Below are 21,737 nucleotides of genomic sequence, written 5' to 3' on the forward strand. Positions count from 1 at the left end.
TGTAACATTACTAATCAGTGTTGTTACTTTTTCAGCTTTAACCCCACCAAAACCTCCAAACCTCCTGAACATGCCTGGTGCCAGTGTACCCTCACCTAGTCTCCCTACATCTGGATTACCCAACAAGACCCCTTCATCCTCTTCCTTGGCTTCACCCAGCCCAGCTCAGGCCAGTACATCTGTTCCCCGTTCAAGCCCTACCCCAACATCTACATCAAATTCTTTGACAACACAGACATGTCCTCGTCCTGAACCCCCCAAAGATCGTCATACAGAGAGGACCAGAGAAAAAGAGAAATCCAAGGAAAAGGCTGAAAAGCCTTCTACACCATCTTCAGCTGGAGGAACTCCTGCTCCCTCCACTTCTGCTGCCAGTGCCAAGAAAGAGAAACCTGACCCCGCTGTTCCAGCCACATCAATGCCAACACCTGGTATGGAGTATGTGGTAGATACTGCCCAACTTCAAGCTCTGCAGGCAGCTTTAGCCTCTGATCCAACAGCTCTACTAACAAGTCAGTTCCTGCCCTACTTCATGCCAGGATTCTCTCCATATTACGCCCCTCAGATACCAGGTGCCCTTCAAGGTGGATATCTTCAGCCCATGTATGGAATGGAAAGTCTTTTCCCCTACAACCCAGCTTTATCACAGGCCCTTATGGGGTTATCACCAGGATCTTTGCTTCAGCATTACCAGCAATACCAACAGAGCTTGCAAGAGGCACTTCAGCAGCAGCAGCGCCAGCTTCAGCAGATTCAGCAGCCCAAAGTCTCATCACAAAATTCAGTGGACCGTAAGGACCCTGCCAAAGATCCAGTAAAAACAGAGGAGAAGAAGAGCACTTCCTCTGCCGAAACCTCTTCCACTCACAAAAACCTAACCACTGAGCAGCATGAAGTGGACGGCAAAGGCGCAGACCCCCTTCCTGACCAATTTATTGTCCCCAAAGTTCAATACCGACTGGCGTGCCGCAAGTGTCAAGCTGTCTTTAGCAAGGAGGAAGCGGCTATAAGCCACCTCAAGTCAGTTTGCTTTTTCGGTCAGTCTGTGGCAAACCTGCAAGAGATGTTGCTTCGGGTCCCCAGCGGTGGAAGCGCAGCAGAGCGCAGCCTCTATGACTGCCTTGCCTGTGATACCACTATAGATGGGAACAAAGCGCTTAGTCAACACCTGAATTCAGCCTTGCACAAACACAGAACAATCAAAAGATCCAGAAATGCCAAAGAGCACGCGCCTAGTTTATTACCTCACTCTTCAGCCTGCTTCCCCAGTCCTAACACCGCATCTACCTCGCAGTCTGCCACTCACTCAAACAACACCCCATCCCCTCCACCAACGACATCAGCCACCACGCCGTCCTCATCCGTGCCTGCATCTTCATGCACCTCTACCTTCACGGCCAACCCGCTCAACACAACAGCCGCAGGCAAACCCTGGTCCCAGACCCCTTTCTCCAGAGCTTTAGCTGGGAAGCCCCATGCCCCCACTTCTTCATTGTCTTCGTTTCCTCCAGTTTCCTCTCCTTCAACGGTTACCTCAAGTTCATTGAGCACCTCAGGGGTCCAGACCTCGATACCAACAGACGTCTTTACCGACGATTCTGATTCTGACAGCAGTCAGAAATCAGCAGACAGGCTGGGCAGGCCAGCAGAGGAGCCACAACAGCCTGGCTGTCTAAAAGACAGTAGTAGTTGTAGTAGTAACCTTACTAGTGTAGGATCGGACTCCATCAGATTGTAAAAGCTTTCAGTGACAAACGATATAAAACAGAAAAAAAGGAAAAAAAGACAGAAGAAAACACAAAAGAAAAAACAAAAAGCAGCAATGTTTAAAATATGTTTAAAGTATACAAACCAATTTCAGAAAAGATGTGTAAAGACTAACTGCAATTCCAAAGCTTGTAACCAAAAATTTTAATGTTAGTGGATTGTTTTCCCATATCAACATGCTGGTTTTAGTTTACTACAACTTTTAATATATAAAGACACACACACACAGATGCATATATATACATGTATGCGGTATATATATATAAATGAATAGAGATCACAGCTGTAACAGTTGGTTATTGCTAGTGGAATGCAGTGGACTGCCTCAAAGTTATTTAAACGGCCCCACACAACCCTCTATACAAAGAACGAGTCAACAAGTTGTGTTTCTTATTTCCATAATAGCACAGTCACATAAAGCCAGTATGTACTGTATGGGAGAATAGTCTTACAGTTTTCTTGCTATCTAAGCATTCAAATACCAATGGCTTGCTAAAGAAAAGAAAAATAATGTCTATTTTATTCTCAGGTCAACAGCTCACAACCTTTTTGTGTTACAAAAAGTCATTATTTTATTCATTTTGTTCTAAACAAATGATATACATTTCTGTTTTTATATGATTTTATTGGCAGAAAGTATTCAGAAACGATACTAAAAGTTTTCTGGGCATTCAATGAGTAGCTGAATTGCTGGTTTTAAACCTTCCTAATTATTTTTGTTAGTTTTTTTTTAACGGGAGAGTTACCGATCCCGTTTTACCCAGACACGAAAAGCATTGCAGACTGGTGGGGGAAAAAAGGTTTTTTTTAGGGAAAAACTTTCTGTATTTATGATAGATATATACATTTTTGGTGTTAAGTAGATTGTTGCATTGGAAATGAATTTAAACAGTATGGTAGATTGAAAAATCTTTGTGTACATTTAGCTTTTGTATCGTCCAACTTTAAGGCGCTTCATTTGATGTTGTCTTGGTCATTCCAATAGACTAGAATAAGGAGCAGGAAACGATCTCTACTCTTTTTGTGTCAAATTCTTCACTCCCTGGTTTTTGTTGTCCCGACTCGATCTCTCGATGGGTTTCTCACCGGTGGTTAGTACACCACTGACCCAAAACCCAAGAGAAATCTGGGCTGTGTTTTTGTTCTTTTTGTGTTACCTTAGTGCACTTACCACTGTCTGACTCTCTCTCTATCTTTGTCTATATGTTTCCCTTTTTCTGTACTCCCCTGCCTTTGTAGATTCGGAGATAACCGCCTCTCCTTAAGCACTACAAAGCAGATACATGTTTCTATGTAGTGTGGCTGCAGTCTGCTATAGGCTTTATGTTGATTTCAACTTTTTTGTTGTCATGTATGATAATGAAAAAAGAAATACTAATAATAATTCTCACGCTTTAAAACGAAAAGAAAATCCAAAGACTTAACACTTTCACCATTGGTGCATAAAGATGAGAAGAGGCTTCTTTATACTTGAGAATTTGTTGCTGTTTTTAAAGAAAGTAAAAGTTTTAAAATCAAAGAAGTACGCATCAGATTGCCGTTTTTGCTTCTTTGCAAGCAAGCGGGTGGCTTTTTACATCAAATACTAAGAAAACCAAAAATCTTAAAGGGCCCCTGTCCTTGCGTTGTGGAGCAGCACCGTTACAGAGCCATTGCAGTTTGTAAAATAAAAGTTTTGTTGAAGTTTTCTGTCACACATGAAATCCATTTTTTTGTTGTTGTTGTTATTGTTGTTGTTTTTTCTTCTTTTGTAAAAAATGTACAAGGTCTGGTCTTTGAGGACATATGTTTTGCTGCTAATGTAGATTCGGAAAGGAAGAATACCTAGATGCATGCTCCTTTTGCTTTTTGGCTAAGCTTTAACGAAAAGAAGAAACCCAATAAACCATTTCCCTGCCCCTGCAACATCCTTTTCCCCTTCTTGTTGCAAAAACTGAACTTTTGAAGACTGTGAACACGTGTTCCAAAGGACATTTTAGCTTTTTCATTTTTGAACAGACCAATGTTTTAAAGCCAATGATATCTATAATGTTTGTAAAAATTACAGTGCATTCCAAATACTACACCCGAGTTTTCATTTCTTAAGCAAGGACTGCTTGTTTTATTCAATTTGAGTACAAATCTATTCTAAGGTGACTCTAAGCTGTTGTGTTACTCTGCCATCATGGATTGCTGAGCGTCACCTCTCGATCCCCTCATTCTGAATCCCTGCAGGACTTCACTCACCTAAACTAGATCATAGTGGTTACCAAAAATGTACATACTTCAACATGCATACTTTGACGTGCATATCGATTCACAACCAGAAATTAGGGAATTTGTCTTCTGCAGGGTGTAAAGCCATTTCCATGCATGATATGTCTGGTCTGTATGGGGCATCTTCATTCCAAAGCATTGTAAGACTGAGACAAAGCAGGATTTGTTTTAAATGTCCCTCGTTTTGCATGATGATACGGTAGAGTTCTGCCTTCCTGTCCAAAGATGTCCTCGCGGTTCTGTTTTTTTATCAAAATGAATCCCCATCATAAATGCAAATAGCTTTTCCTTCATCTAAAATGAAGCGAGTCACGATGCTTTCGGGGGGCTCAAATGTATTTGGCGTGCGTCCTTTTGAAATTGGGTTCATTCGATCTGCAAGCCTGCCATTGCTCTCAATCCGAGTAATATTGTTCCTAATTATTTTCAAGAATTCTGATATTGTATAGTTTATTTTTGTTTTCGCTCTCAGATAATATCTTTATTGTTATAATTGTATATTTTATTCTTTCGTTATTGTTTTCCATTTCTAAATTAATGTTTCAATGCCAGCTTTAAATCTCACCTGTTTGTTTTCTCTGGCCACTTTATGGTGTTACAATGTTTCTGTATTTGTTCGTCTCGACACAGTCGTATCTCTCTCGCTTCCAAAGTGTTCTCGTTTTTTAAAGGCTCTCCAAGTGGGGCAGAATTGTTTCAGCCAGCATGGACTTTGTGTGTGTGTGTGTGTGTATGCGCGTGCGTGTGTGTGTTTCATAAGAGCCAGCATCAGTCTGAGTTTTTATACTTTGTATTCTATTTTTTACTTTTTGTTTCGCACCAAAAAACCCACATTGAACTGCAAAGCGGAATCTTCGGTAAAGTTCAACACAATAATGGCAGAACGTGGTGATAGAGGACACGGAAGCACTGAGCAGTTATTGTTTTAGTTTTATGAATGTGGCCAAAGCTTGGTGCGGTTAAAAAAAGAACGAGTTGGTGCCCCTGATGAGTGTATATTTATTGTGGTTAATCCAACACATGGCTGAAATCCATCATTGAGATACTTGATTTTTGTGGACATTTTGCAAAGAGCAGGTTTTGCTGTAGAGGTCATCGTTTTGCCCACTGTGAAAATAAAAATGTATACAGATATAGATATATTTAAAGACGTCAACACTTTTCTTTGAAATGACAAAGAAGGAAATTAAAGAGAAACGAACTCTGGGAATCTTAAGAGAGATGTCTGTGAGAAGGCTGTTGGCACACCAAAACTGGGCACGGGAGCCAAAGGCAGGGTAAACGCACGACCCGGATATCAAGTCATTATTTAACTAACGAGTGGACTCTACAACCGGTGCGGTGGACGTACGTGACACGGAGAGGAATTTATCTGGGACTTTTGTCTCTCTCTGGTACTGCATCTACTTGGACATTTTCTGCACTTCTGAAAGGGACGGACTTGGACGCTTGCTTACGTTGTCTCCCAGTTCATGGTGTTGCTACCCGTTTCGTTTCCTCCCGCCTGATTCGGTGACTGACGCGTGGTCCCTCCGATCAGAAAGTGGCGCGCTCCACGCTGGCACGGAGTCGACGAGTTTACCTTCACTGTTCAAGGGGAGGGGATTTTCTTGGGTGTCATTCCTAAGGAAGCAGATGAACACGAAAAAGCGAATCAACCAAAATGAATAACCAAACTAACAAGCAACCAAACGAAAACCATTTGCTCCAGTTTCAAGGACGAACTGCTACCGGAGCCTCCTGTTCCTTTAGCGTGGCTCCTGGTGCCACAGCATTTTTGACGCTTTTTGGGTTTCCTTTTTTCTCTTTCGTTTCTCCTCGATTTATTCCTCCTCTGAGCCTCGCAAGCACGGCTCTGTGGCTCCAGGTAGCCCATCCGAGGGTAGAACTTACAGCCTTGCAATGTACAAAAAGAGCAAGTTAAACCAAAAATGTTGTTCTTGATGTCTTTTCTATACTGTAGTCTTGTTAGCTTTTTGTTACTGTAATTATATGATGAAGATTTCCAAACTGTACCAAATGACATGGAGACTAACATACATAAACCACATGGAACTTCAGACTTTTAAAGAGAAACTTTTGTCACAAAAACCTTGTTGTCCTAGTTAAGTTGATTGTAGATGGTAATTGAATATACTCCTTTGAAAATATTTCATCAAGTATGTTTCTTGCTCATTGTGATACATTAAAAAGTATGAGCATAAAAGCAAAGTTGTATTGGGCCGTTTAATGCGTCACCTTCTTTGACTTCACAATACTTCACAACACTTTACAATAAGGTTCCAGCTGGTAACATTATAAACAATAAGCTTAAAGCTTTCTTACTTAGTATTTTTGTCTTGTTTTCAGTAGAAATATCTAAAAATTCTTAAATCTAGATGTATTTTCTTGATGAGCAAAATGACCTAAGAAAATGATACTAGTTTTTAGACAAAAAAATATACAATTTAAGTGAATTTGTGCTTAAAACAAGCAAAAATATCTGCCAATGGGGTGAGAAAATTTTACTTGAATTAAGTGTTTAAGAAAAAAGAAATCTTATTTCACAATTTTTTTTCTCACCCCATTGGCAGATAATTTTGCTTGTTTTAAGGACAATTTGAATTTAATTGTATATTATTTGTCTTAAAACTAGACTTATTTACTTCAATGCTCATCAAGAAAAAGCATCTTAATTTAAGAATTTTTAGATATTTCTACTGAAAACAAGACAAAAACACTAAGTAAGAAAGTCATTTTTTGCAGTGTATACCATGTAGTAATAGTACTTCTACAGACTTTATTAATTTTGGTACAAATTATTGCATCTGTTAATATTAAATGTACAATCATTAGACAAATCCATTTTGTATTAATTGATTGATACTGTTAACTCATTCATATACTAATGTTGATATTTGAAACTTATTGTAAAGTGTTACCTGTTATTCTTGTTACCGTATGAAATTCGTTTTGCATTCATAAAGTGTGATCATTATTTTTAATAGAATTTAAAGGTTAAAATGTTTAGATAGTTTATCCGAAGCTCACCCTTGTGTTGTTTTAAACTTGTGTGAGTTTCTTTTGTTGAACACAAAATATATATAAATATATAAATCGATAAATTATGCACACAGTTGATGGTATCTATTCACTTCCATAGTAGGAAAAGCAAAACCTATGGAAGTCGATTGGTACCGTCAACTGGGTGCTTTACCATTATTTATCAAAATATCTTCGTTTGTGTTCAATAGAAGAAACAAACTCATAGGTTTAAAACAACGTGGGGATGAGTAAATAATGACACAATTTTCTTTTTTGGGGTGTACTATTCCTTTAAGGATTACTCCATTTATATAAAAAAATCTTGATAATTTACTCACCCCCATATCATCCAAAATGTTAATGTCTTTCTTTGTTTAGTCAAGAAGAAATTAAGTTTTTTGAGGAAAACATTCCTGAATTTTTCTTCATAGTGGACTTTAGCGGACCTTAATGGTTTGCATTTTCATATTTTGGTTTCAATGCAGTCTTAAATGCCTCTAAATGATCCCAATTGAGGCAAAATGGTCTTATCTAGGGAAACGATTGTCAGTTTTGTCAAAAAAAAGTTTTTAAACCACACTTCTCGTCTGCACTAGCCATGTGATGCGCCAGCGCAACCTTACATTTTACGTTGAAAGGTCACACGTTACATATGTGAAACGCACACTTGTGGACCATTTTAAACAAAAAACTGACACACAGACATTAATAAGTATCATTCATCATAAAACAATGTCGGAACGGTCCTCTTTCTCCACACTTGTAAACACTGGAGCTGCAGTTTTGCATACGTCATGCATGACCTTTCGAAGTGATTATGTAATACGTAAGGTCACACTGGCGCATCACAAGGCTAGTGCAAGAAGAGAAGTTGTGGTTAAAAGTACATATTTTTGTTGCTGAAAATGACGATCGTTTAGCTAGATAAGACCCTTTTGCCTTGGTTGGGATCGTTTAGAGCCCTTTGAAGCTGCATTAAAACTTGAGGTGCACTAAAGTCCACTATATGGAGAATGTTTTCCTCAAAAACGTAATTTCTTCTCGACTGAACAAAGAAAGACATAAACATCTTGGATAACATGGGGATGAGTAGATTATTACCTGATCTGAGTTTGACTTAAAAGCATAACTAACCCTAAATGTATTGAATGTGATGCAAATGATTGCAGGACATTGCATTTACAGTAGTTCTTTCTCTCGCTGGTCCAGAGTTCTCTGTAATAGCGGTCACATTGATGTTTCTCTTAGGGAGCATCCATGAACAAGATTAATTAAAACTTATTAAGCAAGATATGCAGACATGTGGCTAATTAGAAGTGGCTGTTTATGACAAATTGAAGTTAAGTCTTGGAATCAATCTAATTTCAAGTGAAGTTAAAAGCCCTGCTCCCAGATTCATCTTGACATATAGAGAATCAAATGCAATATGTGACCCAGTCTGGGGAAAACTTGGCCTAAGTCATTTTTTTGGTGATTTACTGTTTTCTACTTAAAATCATTCTACTCCATGAGTTGCTGAGCACAACAAATATCAGATGATGTCAGTCATATTGTTTTTAAACAAATTTTAGTTTTGGAGTAGTGACAGCAGCACATCAATATATTTCCTCAGAACTTCATCAATAATGTTGTCCCATGCCTTTATTTTCCAACTTCCCCAAATTTGCTCAATGCGGCTGAGGTCTGGACTTTGAGGGGGCCAGAAAGGAAAATGGCCTAAATTCTCTTATGATTGCATAATGATGACTTTGTAGATACAGTGCACTGTAAACCATATATTGTCTTTACTTAAACAATGAAGTAAACATCACTTATTATTTTGTGTTTTGGACATATAGTTAAAAAATTAATTTAAGTTTTAAGTGTACAAAAATCATTAAACTAAAACTTTTGTAAGTGAAATTAACTTAAAATTGTTGTAAGGATTAACTATAATCCAGTTTGCAATAATATTTTGATTATTTATGCTTTATCACAGAATAAGAACTGATAATAAGAACTTTAACTACTTAAATATCTGTTATATAATGTGGTAGAGGTTTAAGCTATTATATTTATGATGTTGTTTTGTTGTAAATGCTAATTTTGTAAATGTCACTGTTCAGGTGCAGTGTTTACTTACATAAACCCTGTCCACAGTACTGACAATGCATGTCAAAATGCAGTTTTTTGCTTGTTTGTGGAGAATCAAGTTTATTCAATGACTGACTGACAGTATAATCAGTCATGAATTTTGTGTTATAAAACTGTTTAAAACACCAAAAGTAATATAAATGAATAAAACATATAAAATCGTCTTATCTAAAATAAAACTGAGTGGAGATGTTGGACAGAGCAAATATTATAAACTGTTTCAAGTTAAATAAATTTAAAATTAAGTTTACTGAAGTTAAATGTACAGTAGCCAACTCTTGTTTTAATTCACTTTACTTAATTTTTTTAAGGCAACAACTTTCCTCCTATTTTTTAATTCAGCTTGGGGTGTGGCTATTATAAGGCAATTTAAGTTATTTACTGGCCCCCTCAAAGTCCGGCCCTTAACGGAATATTAAAGTTTAAAGTGGATAAAAACAGTACGAATCACTTCATCTGATATTTTTTGTGCTCAAAGTAAGATTTATATAAGATTTAAAATGATTCATTTAATTTACTCAATTTTTTAAGGTAAATGGTTGCAATCAATTTATTTAAGCTACATTTAAACAAAAGTTTTTCATTTTATTTTACTTTATTAATATTTTTGTTTAAATGTAGCTTAAATAAATTGATTGCAACCACCCCCCTAAAAAAAAAGAGTAAATTTAATGAAGAATTTTTTTCAGTGTATATTCGTGTCCATGGCACGAAATGCAGCTTTTTTGTGTCACTTAGCATGAATTTCTACAATTAGTTTTTCGTGTCCGTGGCACTTCTTTCCTTTTTAATGTCATTTTATGTATTGTTTCTTCCTTTTTTTCTCTATTTTTAAATCATTGTCGCTTGGGGTTGCGGTTAGGATGTACTTTATTTATTGGTTTCTACGAGGTTTTTTTCTGCTTTTAAAGCTATTCCCAGCCTGGAATTGGGGTTTGGGTTACACTGAAAAAAATGATTCATTCAATTTACTCAATTTTTTTATGTAAGTGGTTGCAATCAATTTATTTAAGCTACATTTAAACAAAAAAAATTAGAAAGGCCAAACAAAACAAAAAACTTTTGTTTAAAAGTAGCTTAAATAAATTGATTGCAACCACTTACCTTAAAAAAAAATCAATAAATTGAATGAATCATTTTTTTCAGTGTAGGATGTCTAAAATTTTAACAGAAAGTGATTCTAACCCCAACCCCGAGCGACAATGGCAAGAAAATAGGAAAAAACTATGAGAAAACATACATAAAATGCCATGAAAAAAAAGTTGTGCACGGACACGAAAAACTAATTATATAGAAATAGAGTGACACGAAAAAGACATTTGTGCACAAAAAAAATGAATTTTGTGCCATGGACACAAATAAATTAATCAAATTTTCCATGACTATAACACAACTTTCCATGAGATCAGTCTGTTTTGGAGGGCAAAAAGGTCAAGATTTTCTGATCTGTCAGGTGTTCAAAAATGCAGCATGAAGTTAAAATATCTTGGTTTTGCAAAATAATTCAACCTTCTATTTTAAGTTTTGACCTGTGATAAGTTGACATAACTTAAACAATAAAAAAATTTTTACTTAATTTGCAAAGTTAAAGTAACATAAAAATAGATGCAAAAATGCTGCATTTTTTACATTGCACTGTAGATGTTCATCCCTTGTCCTATGCTGAAACCAATCTTCCCACATTATGAAGAGCATATTTGACACACTCAAATCACATTGGTCTGAATCTGATGCAAGAAGACTCCTTATGAAATTAGATGCTTTCTAAAAAATTAAACTTTATTTTAATATGGACAGCGGGTTTATAGTCCCTCTCGCTGTCTGCAGCATGGGATGTGCTTTAAAAATCTTCCCTGATGTAGAGCTACACTATTGTAACTGTTTATGCTATGCTATTATTGCGCTTTTAGCAGGGGTGGAGATTGAGTGACCTTCTGCAAACTGACTGCATTTATAAAGTAACGTTTAAAGAGAATTTGAACGGAGCCCAAATCTAATCATATGCTTCCAAAGGGCTTATGGGTTTTAAATTCATATTTCAGACAGCTGCACAGCCTAAATTATTCTTAGCCCTCACAGTTAAGTACAACTGTTCACTATACTGTCTGACTGAAGACATGCAATTTACCCTTATAGTGTAAGAATTCAATAGTTTGCTGAAGTGTTGAATGACAAGACATAGAGTGAGATCAGTAGACATGGATTTGGACATGTGCCTTTTTTTTTACAATCTCACGGCTTAAATTTCCCCAGCATTGGATCGGGCCTCCTGTTTTCAATATTTCTAGCATGTGTAGACTGTATTGTTTTAAAGTTTGTGCACCAGAGGAAGCCAAAACTGCTCATCCTTACCCAAGCGTATAGTTCTAGGAAACAAGACGGTTTGCTTCTTCAACACCCCCATACTTTCTGGAGTCAAGGAGTTTAAGGCCGAGATCTCATGGTCAGAAAGTGGCTCCAGATCCGCAAGCCATGTTGAGCCAGTTAACGCACATCAGAACATCCCAAATGAATTAAAAAACAGCTTAATTAGATCAACGTGAAAAACCCAAGCTGCTTCCTTCGAACCCAAGACCAGATGGTATTCACACTGTGATGTTATGTTGTACCAGCACTGAGTTTAGGAGTGTGAAATTAAGTTAGCGCCTCCCTGTAACGTTTCTATTATGCAAAGGTGCTTCCTCTTTTAGGTTTGGTGACCTGGGGGTATAGAGTTCACCTCACTGATTCAGGGACTCAGATTTAATTATTTCCCAAGGCTTACATTTGGGAGTAAAACCGTCAACAGTGAAACCACATATTCTGTTTAGAGGAGAGCCAAATATAATAATTTAACCTGAGCGAGGAGCTCACGCAAAAAGGGTGCATGAATTACTTATTGTAATAAATAATATGTATGTATAAATAATTAAGGAATTTCACGAATGTCATGAGGTTAAGTACATTTTTGGTGAGATGTTCTTTTAACCATTAAGATACCACTTGGGTCTACAATAAGCTACATTGGGTGATGTGTTTTACTAGTTTATTTATTCCATTTTTCCAAAGGTTTGAACCTATGACCTTTTGCACTGCTAATGCAATGCTCCACCAACTGAGCTTTAAGCAGTAATTTATGTTATGATGTGGCACTGGTGATGCTTTGTGATGTCCCAGGCCTTTCATCTTTTCCCGTATTCTGTATTTAGCGAAACCTTGCAAGCTTCACTTCTGTCATTTGTGGAATATCAAGGGTACAAATGTTCGATAAGTTAATCCAGACCGACTACAAAAGGCACAAGCGTACAGAAGACGATTGTGTGATCATAGTCGTTGTCATGGTTAAAAAAGCATGAATGGTTTTCTGGCTGCTTGGGATTGAGAGTTATGATCACAAATGAAGAGCGGAGAGCTCAGTGCGACTTTAAACCCTTCTTTATTCTTCTTCTCAAACTCTTTCAAGCTACTGTACCAGCAAGCACATTAGCCTAGCTTAGGCAGTGTTTATTAGTTGCGCTTGCATAGACAAACACCACCAGTAATTTTGCTTGGCTTGTACTTTAAGGCCTGGTTTCACAGACAAGGGTTAGCTAAACCCAGGAGTAGACCTTAGGTAAATTAAACCCCTTAAGTGGCACTGTCCCGTGAGCAGGACACCTGAGTTTACTTAAATATTTCGAATGTACGTTTTCATCTATCATGACAAACGATGTATCGTTGGAAAGGTCAAAGCCTCTAGAATACATATTTCAAGAGTGTTTTATAAAATAAATTATGTAGCGAGAGTAGTCGATTCATTTATGAAAAGAGTGTGCCATTTATATTCTGCTAAATGCTACATTTACTTCAGTGTTTTGCATGTGAATCCAATCCGACGAACTATTCATGAATATCAGTCATGTGACCTTTTATGTCATTCCAGTTGCCTGCCGCCATCTTGAGTACCTACCAAGTACCAGTAGGCTACTGACAAGCATTGGCTATCTTGCTACGATTTACGGATTTCTTATCTTTTACTGTCTATGATTTTTACAGATATGGGAAATGTCTACGAAAGACAACATTTCGCACCTCGACTGTCATGAAAAGAAACGCTACTTTAAAAAATCAATAAAAATTAAATCCCTGATGCGTTATTCCAGTCACTGTCCGCTGCTACAGAACTACCACTATTTTTACAACACTAAGAACATGAAACTTTGCTCGAAGTATCACCTGGATCTCTACACATGAACGTGAGGATTGAGAACATTGTTTGTGTACACAGAGTTTACTAAAAATAAAGATTTTGAACAACTGACTATGGCTGTTATGGTGTCCGTTTTCCATCTTTGCCAGACATAAATAATCGATTTCCGAATGCGAATTAATGAGTCTCATATAAGGTTCCTTTTTTTAGCTAGAAGGTCAATATTGTTTTTCACTTGCGACAAAGCAACGAATTATCCGTGCATTTATATGGAACTATGCTTTAGGAGCTATCCATCTTAACTCTCCTCCCTCCTTACGTCACATTCAGAGATCGATACATCTTGACTGGCAAGATGGCGGCGAGCGGACGCCAAAACAACCAAAGTCTGTTGTTCCAAACCTTCTTTTTAGTAAACTCTGTGTACACAAACAATGTTCTCAATGCTCGAGTTCATGTGTAGAGACACAGGTGATACTTTGAGCAAAGTATCATGTTGTGACGGTCTTCTTAGTGTTGTAAAAATAGCAATACTCACAACACAATAAAGGCATAGCTTATAGTTCTTTTGCGACCACTTCAGGTACACAAAATGGCTGAAGACAAGTTGGTATGAGTGACGTCAGCTGATATTCATGAATATATCATTTGAAAGCTCAAAGAGTGTAGTTTTCATATTTCATCTTCATTTGTGGGAAAATTATGACATAGTGACAGTCAGTTTCTAAATGGGCACAGGCCCACAGGTAGGCCAAATTGGTTTTTACATATTTATAACCCTAAAACCCTACTCTAAACCTAAAAAATTATATATCCCCAGAAAGCTCCCAGATTCTAGTTTTCATATTTCAATGTCATCTGATGATAGAAATAATGTAGTGACAGTATTTTGTTACATGACCACCCCCAATAGGAATACATATTAATTATTATTTATTTATAACACTATAAATCTTAAAAAAAATGTGATAAACTATGCATCATTCGAAAGCTCTAAGAATGTAGTTTTCATATTTCAAAACCTTTTTGCATTAATAATAATTCAGTGACAGTAATTTATTAATTGGTGACAAGAGTATCCAGCAAACCGTTGACACCTAGTGGCCGTTGTTGGTAAACCACTAAGTGTGACACAAACCACATTTTTGTGATTTTAACTTGAAATTCACAACTTGAAACTTATGGCTTCATGTTTGCATTATAACTTTTGTGAAATATTTACATTTTTATCATTTTATTTTATATGTTATTTCTTAAAATAAATTTAAACTGCTATAACCATTTTTTATTTAAGATCTTTGGACCTTAGACCAAAAATTTGTTATATTCAAAAGGGATTTGTGCCCCATAAGGGGTTAAAACATTCAAGCATATTTAATAAACATGCATTAGAACAAGACGTTACTGGTGTGCATCTTGAGACAAAACCATGGCACTGGCATATTAAGATCTGTCGGTCCAATTTATTTTCAGTTGAGACGTCTCAAACTTGTTTTTTAGTACAGCATTAAGTCTTGTCTGTGTAACCGGGGGCATGTATTTATATCTTTAATATAGGATGAAGCTGTTTTTTTCTGGGATTTGGTTGGTCTTCTGTAAGAGCAAACACCCCTAACATTTTGCTCAAAAAAAGTATATATTTTCATGTTTTATTAAAATATTTTTTTACCAAAGCGTTTAAAAGCCCTATTGACTTCCATATTATTTTTTCTACTATGAGAGTCAATGGGCTTCTGAACGGTTTGATTGAAAACATTCCTCAAAATATCTTTCATTGTGTTCATCAAAACAAAGATATTTATACACAACATGAGAGTGATGATTGGGATTGGACCCTAACAGTCATATGAGATAATTATATAAATATCAACTATACAGCAAGACATTTTATCTGGTCAAGGTCTGCGAAAACAGAGTCTTCCTCTTTCATTGCCATGCAACCCGTGAACGCTTCCTTGCTCCCTCCTTTCTTCCATCTCTCTCTATCTCACTCTTCTTCTTCCATTCATTTCGTGCATCTTTCTTCCCATCAATGTCAAAGCCAAATTACGCTGGAACAGCGAGGACAGGTCAGACTAATTCAATCTCATCTGTCAGAAGAAATGATGGGTGAAGCGGATCCGAGGGAGAGAGGGAAGACGAGTCATTCCCTTGAATTGAGGGAATCAGTGAGAGCTTTATTTAAACAGAACGACCCTCGCTCGGGGTTGTGAAGGTGTCACTGACGGGAGAGGGCAAACTGATCGATCGATCACATGTACAACTAAATTGATACACAGAGCATCTTAAAGAAATGCTGAAAATCATGTGTATAATTCAAAACAAAAGTGAAGTATATGTAGTGCTTAAAGGATTAGTTCACCCAAAAATGAAAACGCTGTCATCATCTACTTATGTTGTTTGAAGCTCGTAGGATTTTTCTTTTTCTGTGTCCAGTGGAGATGAGACAGTTTGAAGATTGAATCCAGATTTGCTGGCTGCTTAGAAGCATGTGGCCGCTATACAAGAGGAGGTGAGGCGAACCTGTCAATCATTATTTTTTAAGTTAAAAAAGGCTCCTCGGGCAGTCTTTCAGTTTTACATTTATGTTTTAATTTAAAGTCCCTGTAAAGATAGATATTAAATGTGTTCTGAGTTTGTGACAGCACGGTAAAATGTGTTATTACTCACCCAACCAAATTTGAATGTGGAAAAAACGGCAAGTAAAAATATAAATAAGTTATTTTTATCTTGGAAAAATAGGCAGCATTCGAATGCTCTCAAGCGGTGGGGGCGTGTCCGCATCAGCGCTGAAACCACGCCCCCTCGCGGGAAAGCTGCCATATCTCTCAACATTCAAATACAGCTGTAACCTAAATGGATGCTCATTGTGTCTTTCTCAAATAATCCTGAACACAGAAGTTCAGATTTGTTTTACTTTCTAAGGGGCTGATCACACAGAACATGTTTTTAAAGTTTAAAAGGGCGAGGCGGACCGCCCTGCTTTTATTTAATTGACTTCAGAAAAGAGCAGTGCTGTGTGTTTTTTTTATATTGCTAGGCAACCACCGAAACAGCTGTCCTGTCAATCAAATATTGAAGCGTGAGTGCTCTTGAATCTTTGGTTTGCTGTTAACTATTAGCAGAAACTTAAAAAAAAAGAAAAAGGGGGTGCTTGCTCTGACCTTGATCGAGGGTCACAAACACACAGGAGACAGTGAGTGACTGTCTTCAGTTATTGCAAGCCACTGTACATTTCTGTCACCATAATGCAAGGCCCGCCTCTCCCTGCATTTGATTGGAAAGTGGAAAACCATGAATGACGGCGGGCACCTTTTCGCTCAGAGTTGACATTTGACAACGTGTTCTGTGTGATCCGCCACTAACTAGTTAGGTACTAGTTAGGCATCCCCAAAAGACTGTAATTTTAATATAATAATATATAATTTTAAATTATTTCAATATATACCAAACATGGCAAAAACATATATGTGCTGAAATATTCTTTGAAATATGTTTACAAAAATGTATTTTTTCACCAATATATTTTTTGGCCATTTTTTATTTTTAAATATATTTTAAAAATAAATATATTAAAGTATTTATATTAACATTGCTTGGAAGAAAATGTTGTATGTTACAAATTATTTTTAAACTGCTCAATTGTGAAAAATACTTATAATTTTATACATATATATATATATATATATATATATATATATATATATATATATATATATATATATATATATATATATATATATATATATATATATATATATATATATATATATATATATATATATATATTATTTTTTTGCCATATGGGTTGTTAAATTAGAAATTTTAGCCTACTTGTTGCCCCCAAAATACCAGACTGATCTCATAGAGAGTCATGTTATAGTCATGAAAAATTTGATTAATTTATTTGTGTCTATGGCATGAAATTCAGCTCTATTCGTGCCTTGAGCACAAATGTCTTTTTCTTGTCACTTGCACGAATTTCTATAGGCACGACGTCTTTGCGTGGCATTTTATTTATTGTTTTCTCATTGTTTTTTCCTATTTTCTTAAAATTGTCGCTTGGGGTTAGAATCACTTTCTTAGAAATTTTTTGACATCCTAACCCAAACCCCAACTCCAGGCAAGAATAGTTTTAAAAGCGGAAGAAAAACATATAGAAACCAATACATAACAGTACATCCCAACCCCAAATCTAACCCCAACCCCAAGCGACAATTATTTAAAAAATGAATTTCGTGCCATGGACACAAATGAATTAATAAAATTTATCATGACTATAACTTGACTTGTCAAAATACATTAAAAATTAAAAAAAAAAAATTATTAAGCTTTACTTCCTACAAAATGTATTTATTTAAAACATATTTTTGGCCATATGGGGTGTTTCAGCAAAACATTTTTAACATTTATATTGTTTAGAAACAATTTTCAAGATTGACTTTACATAGACTTTAAAGCAACATTTGGGGGTCTACAGTAGATTTTTGATCAGTATTTGTTTATTTTCTGGGAATCGAACCTAAAAATTGAAGCCTTTGCGTTGTTAACACTGTGCTCTGCTAATTAAGATACAGGAACACAATTCACCCCAAAATAAAACTGTTTTGTCATCTCATTCTTCTTTTATGCAAAAGAAATATAGCAAAATAAGCCATTTTAATTTGATATATTAAAATATACTATTTGATATATTAAAATATATTAAAGAAAATTACATATACAGTTTTTTTTTATTTACTGTTTTTATAAAATCCTCCTACATAATCTAAAAAACATTTTGTGAAAATAATACATTGATATCATTAATATTGAGTTGGTCATGTCAAAGATTAAAAGTGAAATCAAACATTGACGCTTCTATAATTACGTTATGAGACTTTAGCTTGGATGACAGGATGAACATACTTTTTATAAAGTTATAGATGGATGCGCTTTCATTTTGTATTTCAATCCAGAAAAAATTTATATAATCAAATAGCTAAGAACACGCACAACTGCATTGTACCAAAAAGTACAAAGTTTAAATGTCTGTGTCGCATTCCTTACATTCAGACAATCTTGTATTCCATATCTATCACCACCTCGAGATTATCCTTGACCAACATGCCAGACCCCTCCCCATCGCCCCCACCATCCATTTAGAGTCCTGGGGCGGGCGAGCGTGTTGGCAGGCACCGGGCCTCGCCGGCGTATTTCCCGTCTCTTGGACACAGGATCAGGTGTCACAGTTTTCACAGCACCTTCTGGTTCTGGTTAACACGAAACGAGCTCCATCAGAAGGAGTCGGCACAAAACCGAGCAAAAATCAAGCCTGACAGGCTGGAATATTAGCCTGTGACGGCAGCCAATAATTGAGCGATCGGCTCCCCCCCTCTTTGGTAATGAAGAGAATATGTGCGGGGAATGTGGTTGTACTTTTCTCTGTCTCTCTCTCTCTCTTCTCGCTTGCCCTCTCCGCACCAGTCGCCTCTTTTCTTCAATACCCGATATATCATTTCAACAGAAACTGAGGGATAGTTTTACATCACTTCAAAGTTTTGCTCCAGGTGTCATCTCGGTAACCTCAAAGTAATGCTATGCAGAGAGCTTTTTCTGGCCAGAACTTTTTTGAAGCCCTGAAATGTTTGCTAAGATTTATGGGATTGAAAGTACACGGTGCTGTGAGAGAGTGGACCATTACACTTCATTACTGTTTGTTTTTTTCTTTCCCTCCCATACAAAAATGATAATGGGAGGACCATGTACGCTCTCTTTTCTTCTTCTGTACTTCTTGTCCTCGTGAATGTTCTTAGATTTGTCTCAGATGGGTCTGGCAAAGTGCTTTATGGTTTAACCCCTTGAGGTGCAAAGTCAGGATTTATTTCAGATAATCGTTTATGTTGCCTTGAATGGCTAACAAACCATTAAACTAAAATGGGTTCGAATTACTTTTCAGTTTAGGATCATAGGTCCTTTTCTCATAGCCTTGTAGATCCATGCACTCGTAAATATGACAGCTTGAGACATAAGGTAAAAACTTGCTAAATAACCTGAATAAATCAGCGTCTTTCAGACATATTCATTTTATGCCATATTTATCTGACTTTTTTGTGGCTGTGTGTATATACAGTATGTTTTAAACAGTATGTGAAGGTTGTTTGGTGAGCAGTAATGAATACAGCTGTATAAAAGTGTTGGTTATATATGCAGGGTCTGGTTTAGACAGACAAACAGAGAGAACCCTTTGAGGTACGGCTTCAGGTTTCACATAGTTTTTGGGCCAAGGTCCAACCTCAAGCAGAATTCTTAATACAATAATTGGTGGAAGACTTGCTCTTATTAATACTTCTCAGACTGCGGCCTGTTTCGGATTTCTTCCCCCTTTTTCCCTCCACCTTCCCTTTTCCTGAACAGAAATCAGTTTTGTGTGTTGCTGCTTGCAGGGCTGTGGGACAGGCCCTGACCCCGGGCGTACTGCTCTAATGATGAGAGGATGAAAGCACCGAAGTTGGTTCCCATGCTGCCCCGTACGGGGGTGCGCAGGACTGTGTAATGGGCAGATAATAGAGACCAGGTGTGTTAAGGAAATCCTGATCTGCTCCTCTTTTCTCCTTTTATCTCTTCTTCCTCTCTTCTCTTTTTGTCTCTTCTTCCTCTCTTCTCTTTTTGTTTCTTCACCTCTCTTCTATTTCACTTCTCTTCTTGTTTTTGTATTTTATCTTCTCCTCTTTTCTCGTTTTGTCTGCTCTCTTTCCCTTCTCTTCTTGTTTTTGTATTTTATCATCTCCTCTTTTCTCTCTTTGTCTCTTCTCTTTCCCTTCTCTGTTTGTTTTTATCATCTCCTCTTTTCTCATTTTGTCTCTTCTCTTTCTCTTCTTCTTTTGTTTTTATCATCTCCTCTTTTCTCGTTTTGTCTCTTTTCTTTCTTTTCTCTTCTCTTTTTGTTTTTGTATTTTATCATCTCTTTTCTCGTTTTGTCTCTTCTCTTTCTCCTCTCTTCTCTTTAGTTTTTGTATTTTATCATCTCCTGTTTTCTCGTTTTGTCTCTTATCTTTCCCTTCTCTTCTTGTTTTCGTATTTTATCATCTCCTCTTTTCTCTCTTTGTCTCTTCTCTTTCCCTTCTCTGTTTGTTTTTATCATCTCCTCTTTTCTCGTTTTGTCTCTTATCTTTCCCTTCTCTTCTTGTTTTCGTATTTTATCATCTCCTCTTTTCTCTCTTTGTCTCTTCTCTTTCCCTTCTCTGTTTGTTTTTATCATCTCCTCTTTTCTCATTTTGTCTCTTCTCTTTCTCTTCTTCTTTTGTTTTTATCATCTCCTCTTTTCTCGTTTTGTCTCTTATCTTTCCCTTCTCTTCTTGTTTTCGTATTTTATCATCTCCTCTTTTCTCGTTTTGTCTCTTCTCTTTCCCTTCTCTGTTTGTTTTTATCATCTCCTCTTTTCTCGTTTTGTCTCTTATCTTTCCCTTCTCTTCTTGTTTTCGTATTTTATCATCTCCTCTTTTCTCGTTTTGTCTCTTCTCTTTCCCTTCTCTGTTTGTTTTTATCATCTCCTCTTTTCTCGTTTTGTCTCTTATCTTTCCCTTCTCTTCTTGTTTTCGTATTTTATCATCTCCTCTTTTCTCGTTTTGTCTCTTCTCTTTCCCTTCTCTGTTTGTTTTTATCATCTCCTCTTTTCTCGTTTTGTCTCTTATCTTTCCCTTCTCTTCTTGTTTTCGTATTTTATCATCTCCTCTTTTCTCGTTTTGTCTCTTCTCTTTCCCTTCTCTGTTTGTTTTTATCATCTCCTCTTTTCTCGTTTTGTCTCTTATCTTTCCCTTCTCTTCTTGTTTTCGTATTTTATCATCTCCTCTTTTCTCTCTTTGTCTCTTCTCTTTCCCTTCTCTGTTTGTTTTTATCATCTCCTCTTTTCTCGTTTTGTCTCTTATCTTTCCCTTCTCTTCTTGTTTTCGTATTTTATCATCTCCTCTTTTCTCTCTTTGTCTCTTCTCTTTCCCTTCTCTGTTTGTTTTTATCATCTCCTCTTTTCTCATTTTGTCTCTTCTCTTTCTCTTCTTCTTTTGTTTTTATCATCTCCTCTTTTCTCGTTTTGTCTCTTATCTTTCCCTTCTCTTCTTGTTTTCGTATTTTATCATCTCCTCTTTTCTCGTTTTGTCTCTTCTCTTTCCCTTCTCTGTTTGTTTTTATCATCTCCTCTTTTCTCGTTTTGTCTCTTATCTTTCCCTTCTCTTCTTGTTTTCGTATTTTATCATCTCCTCTTTTCTCGTTTTGTCTCTTCTCTTTCCCTTCTCTGTTTGTTTTTATCATCTCCTCTTTTCTCGTTTTGTCTCTTATCTTTCCCTTCTCTTCTTGTTTTCGTATTTTATCATCTCCTCTTTTCTCGTTTTGTCTCTTCTCTTTCCCTTCTCTG

At 36.6% G+C, this 21,737-nt stretch overlaps 1 protein-coding gene across 2 annotated transcripts in view; it reads left to right on the top strand.

Annotated features, from left to right (window-relative positions):
- Positions 1–6,223, top strand: part of zfhx3b (zinc finger homeobox 3b) — a 166,448-nt gene extending 160,225 nt beyond the window's left edge. For both annotated transcript variants that reach the window (XM_065261475.2, XM_065261474.2), the window contains exon 10: positions 36–6,223. In XM_065261475.2, the coding sequence (XP_065117547.1) occupies positions 36–1,738 (1,703 nt within the window). In that variant the 3' untranslated portion in view covers positions 1,739–6,223. The remainder of the gene's footprint in view (positions 1–35) is intronic.
- The last annotated feature ends 15,514 nt before the right edge of the window (positions 6,224–21,737 follow it).

Source organism: Paramisgurnus dabryanus, chromosome 2 (assembly GCF_030506205.2).
Source record: "Paramisgurnus dabryanus chromosome 2, PD_genome_1.1, whole genome shotgun sequence".
Taxonomy (NCBI): domain Eukaryota; kingdom Metazoa; phylum Chordata; class Actinopteri; order Cypriniformes; family Cobitidae; genus Paramisgurnus; species Paramisgurnus dabryanus.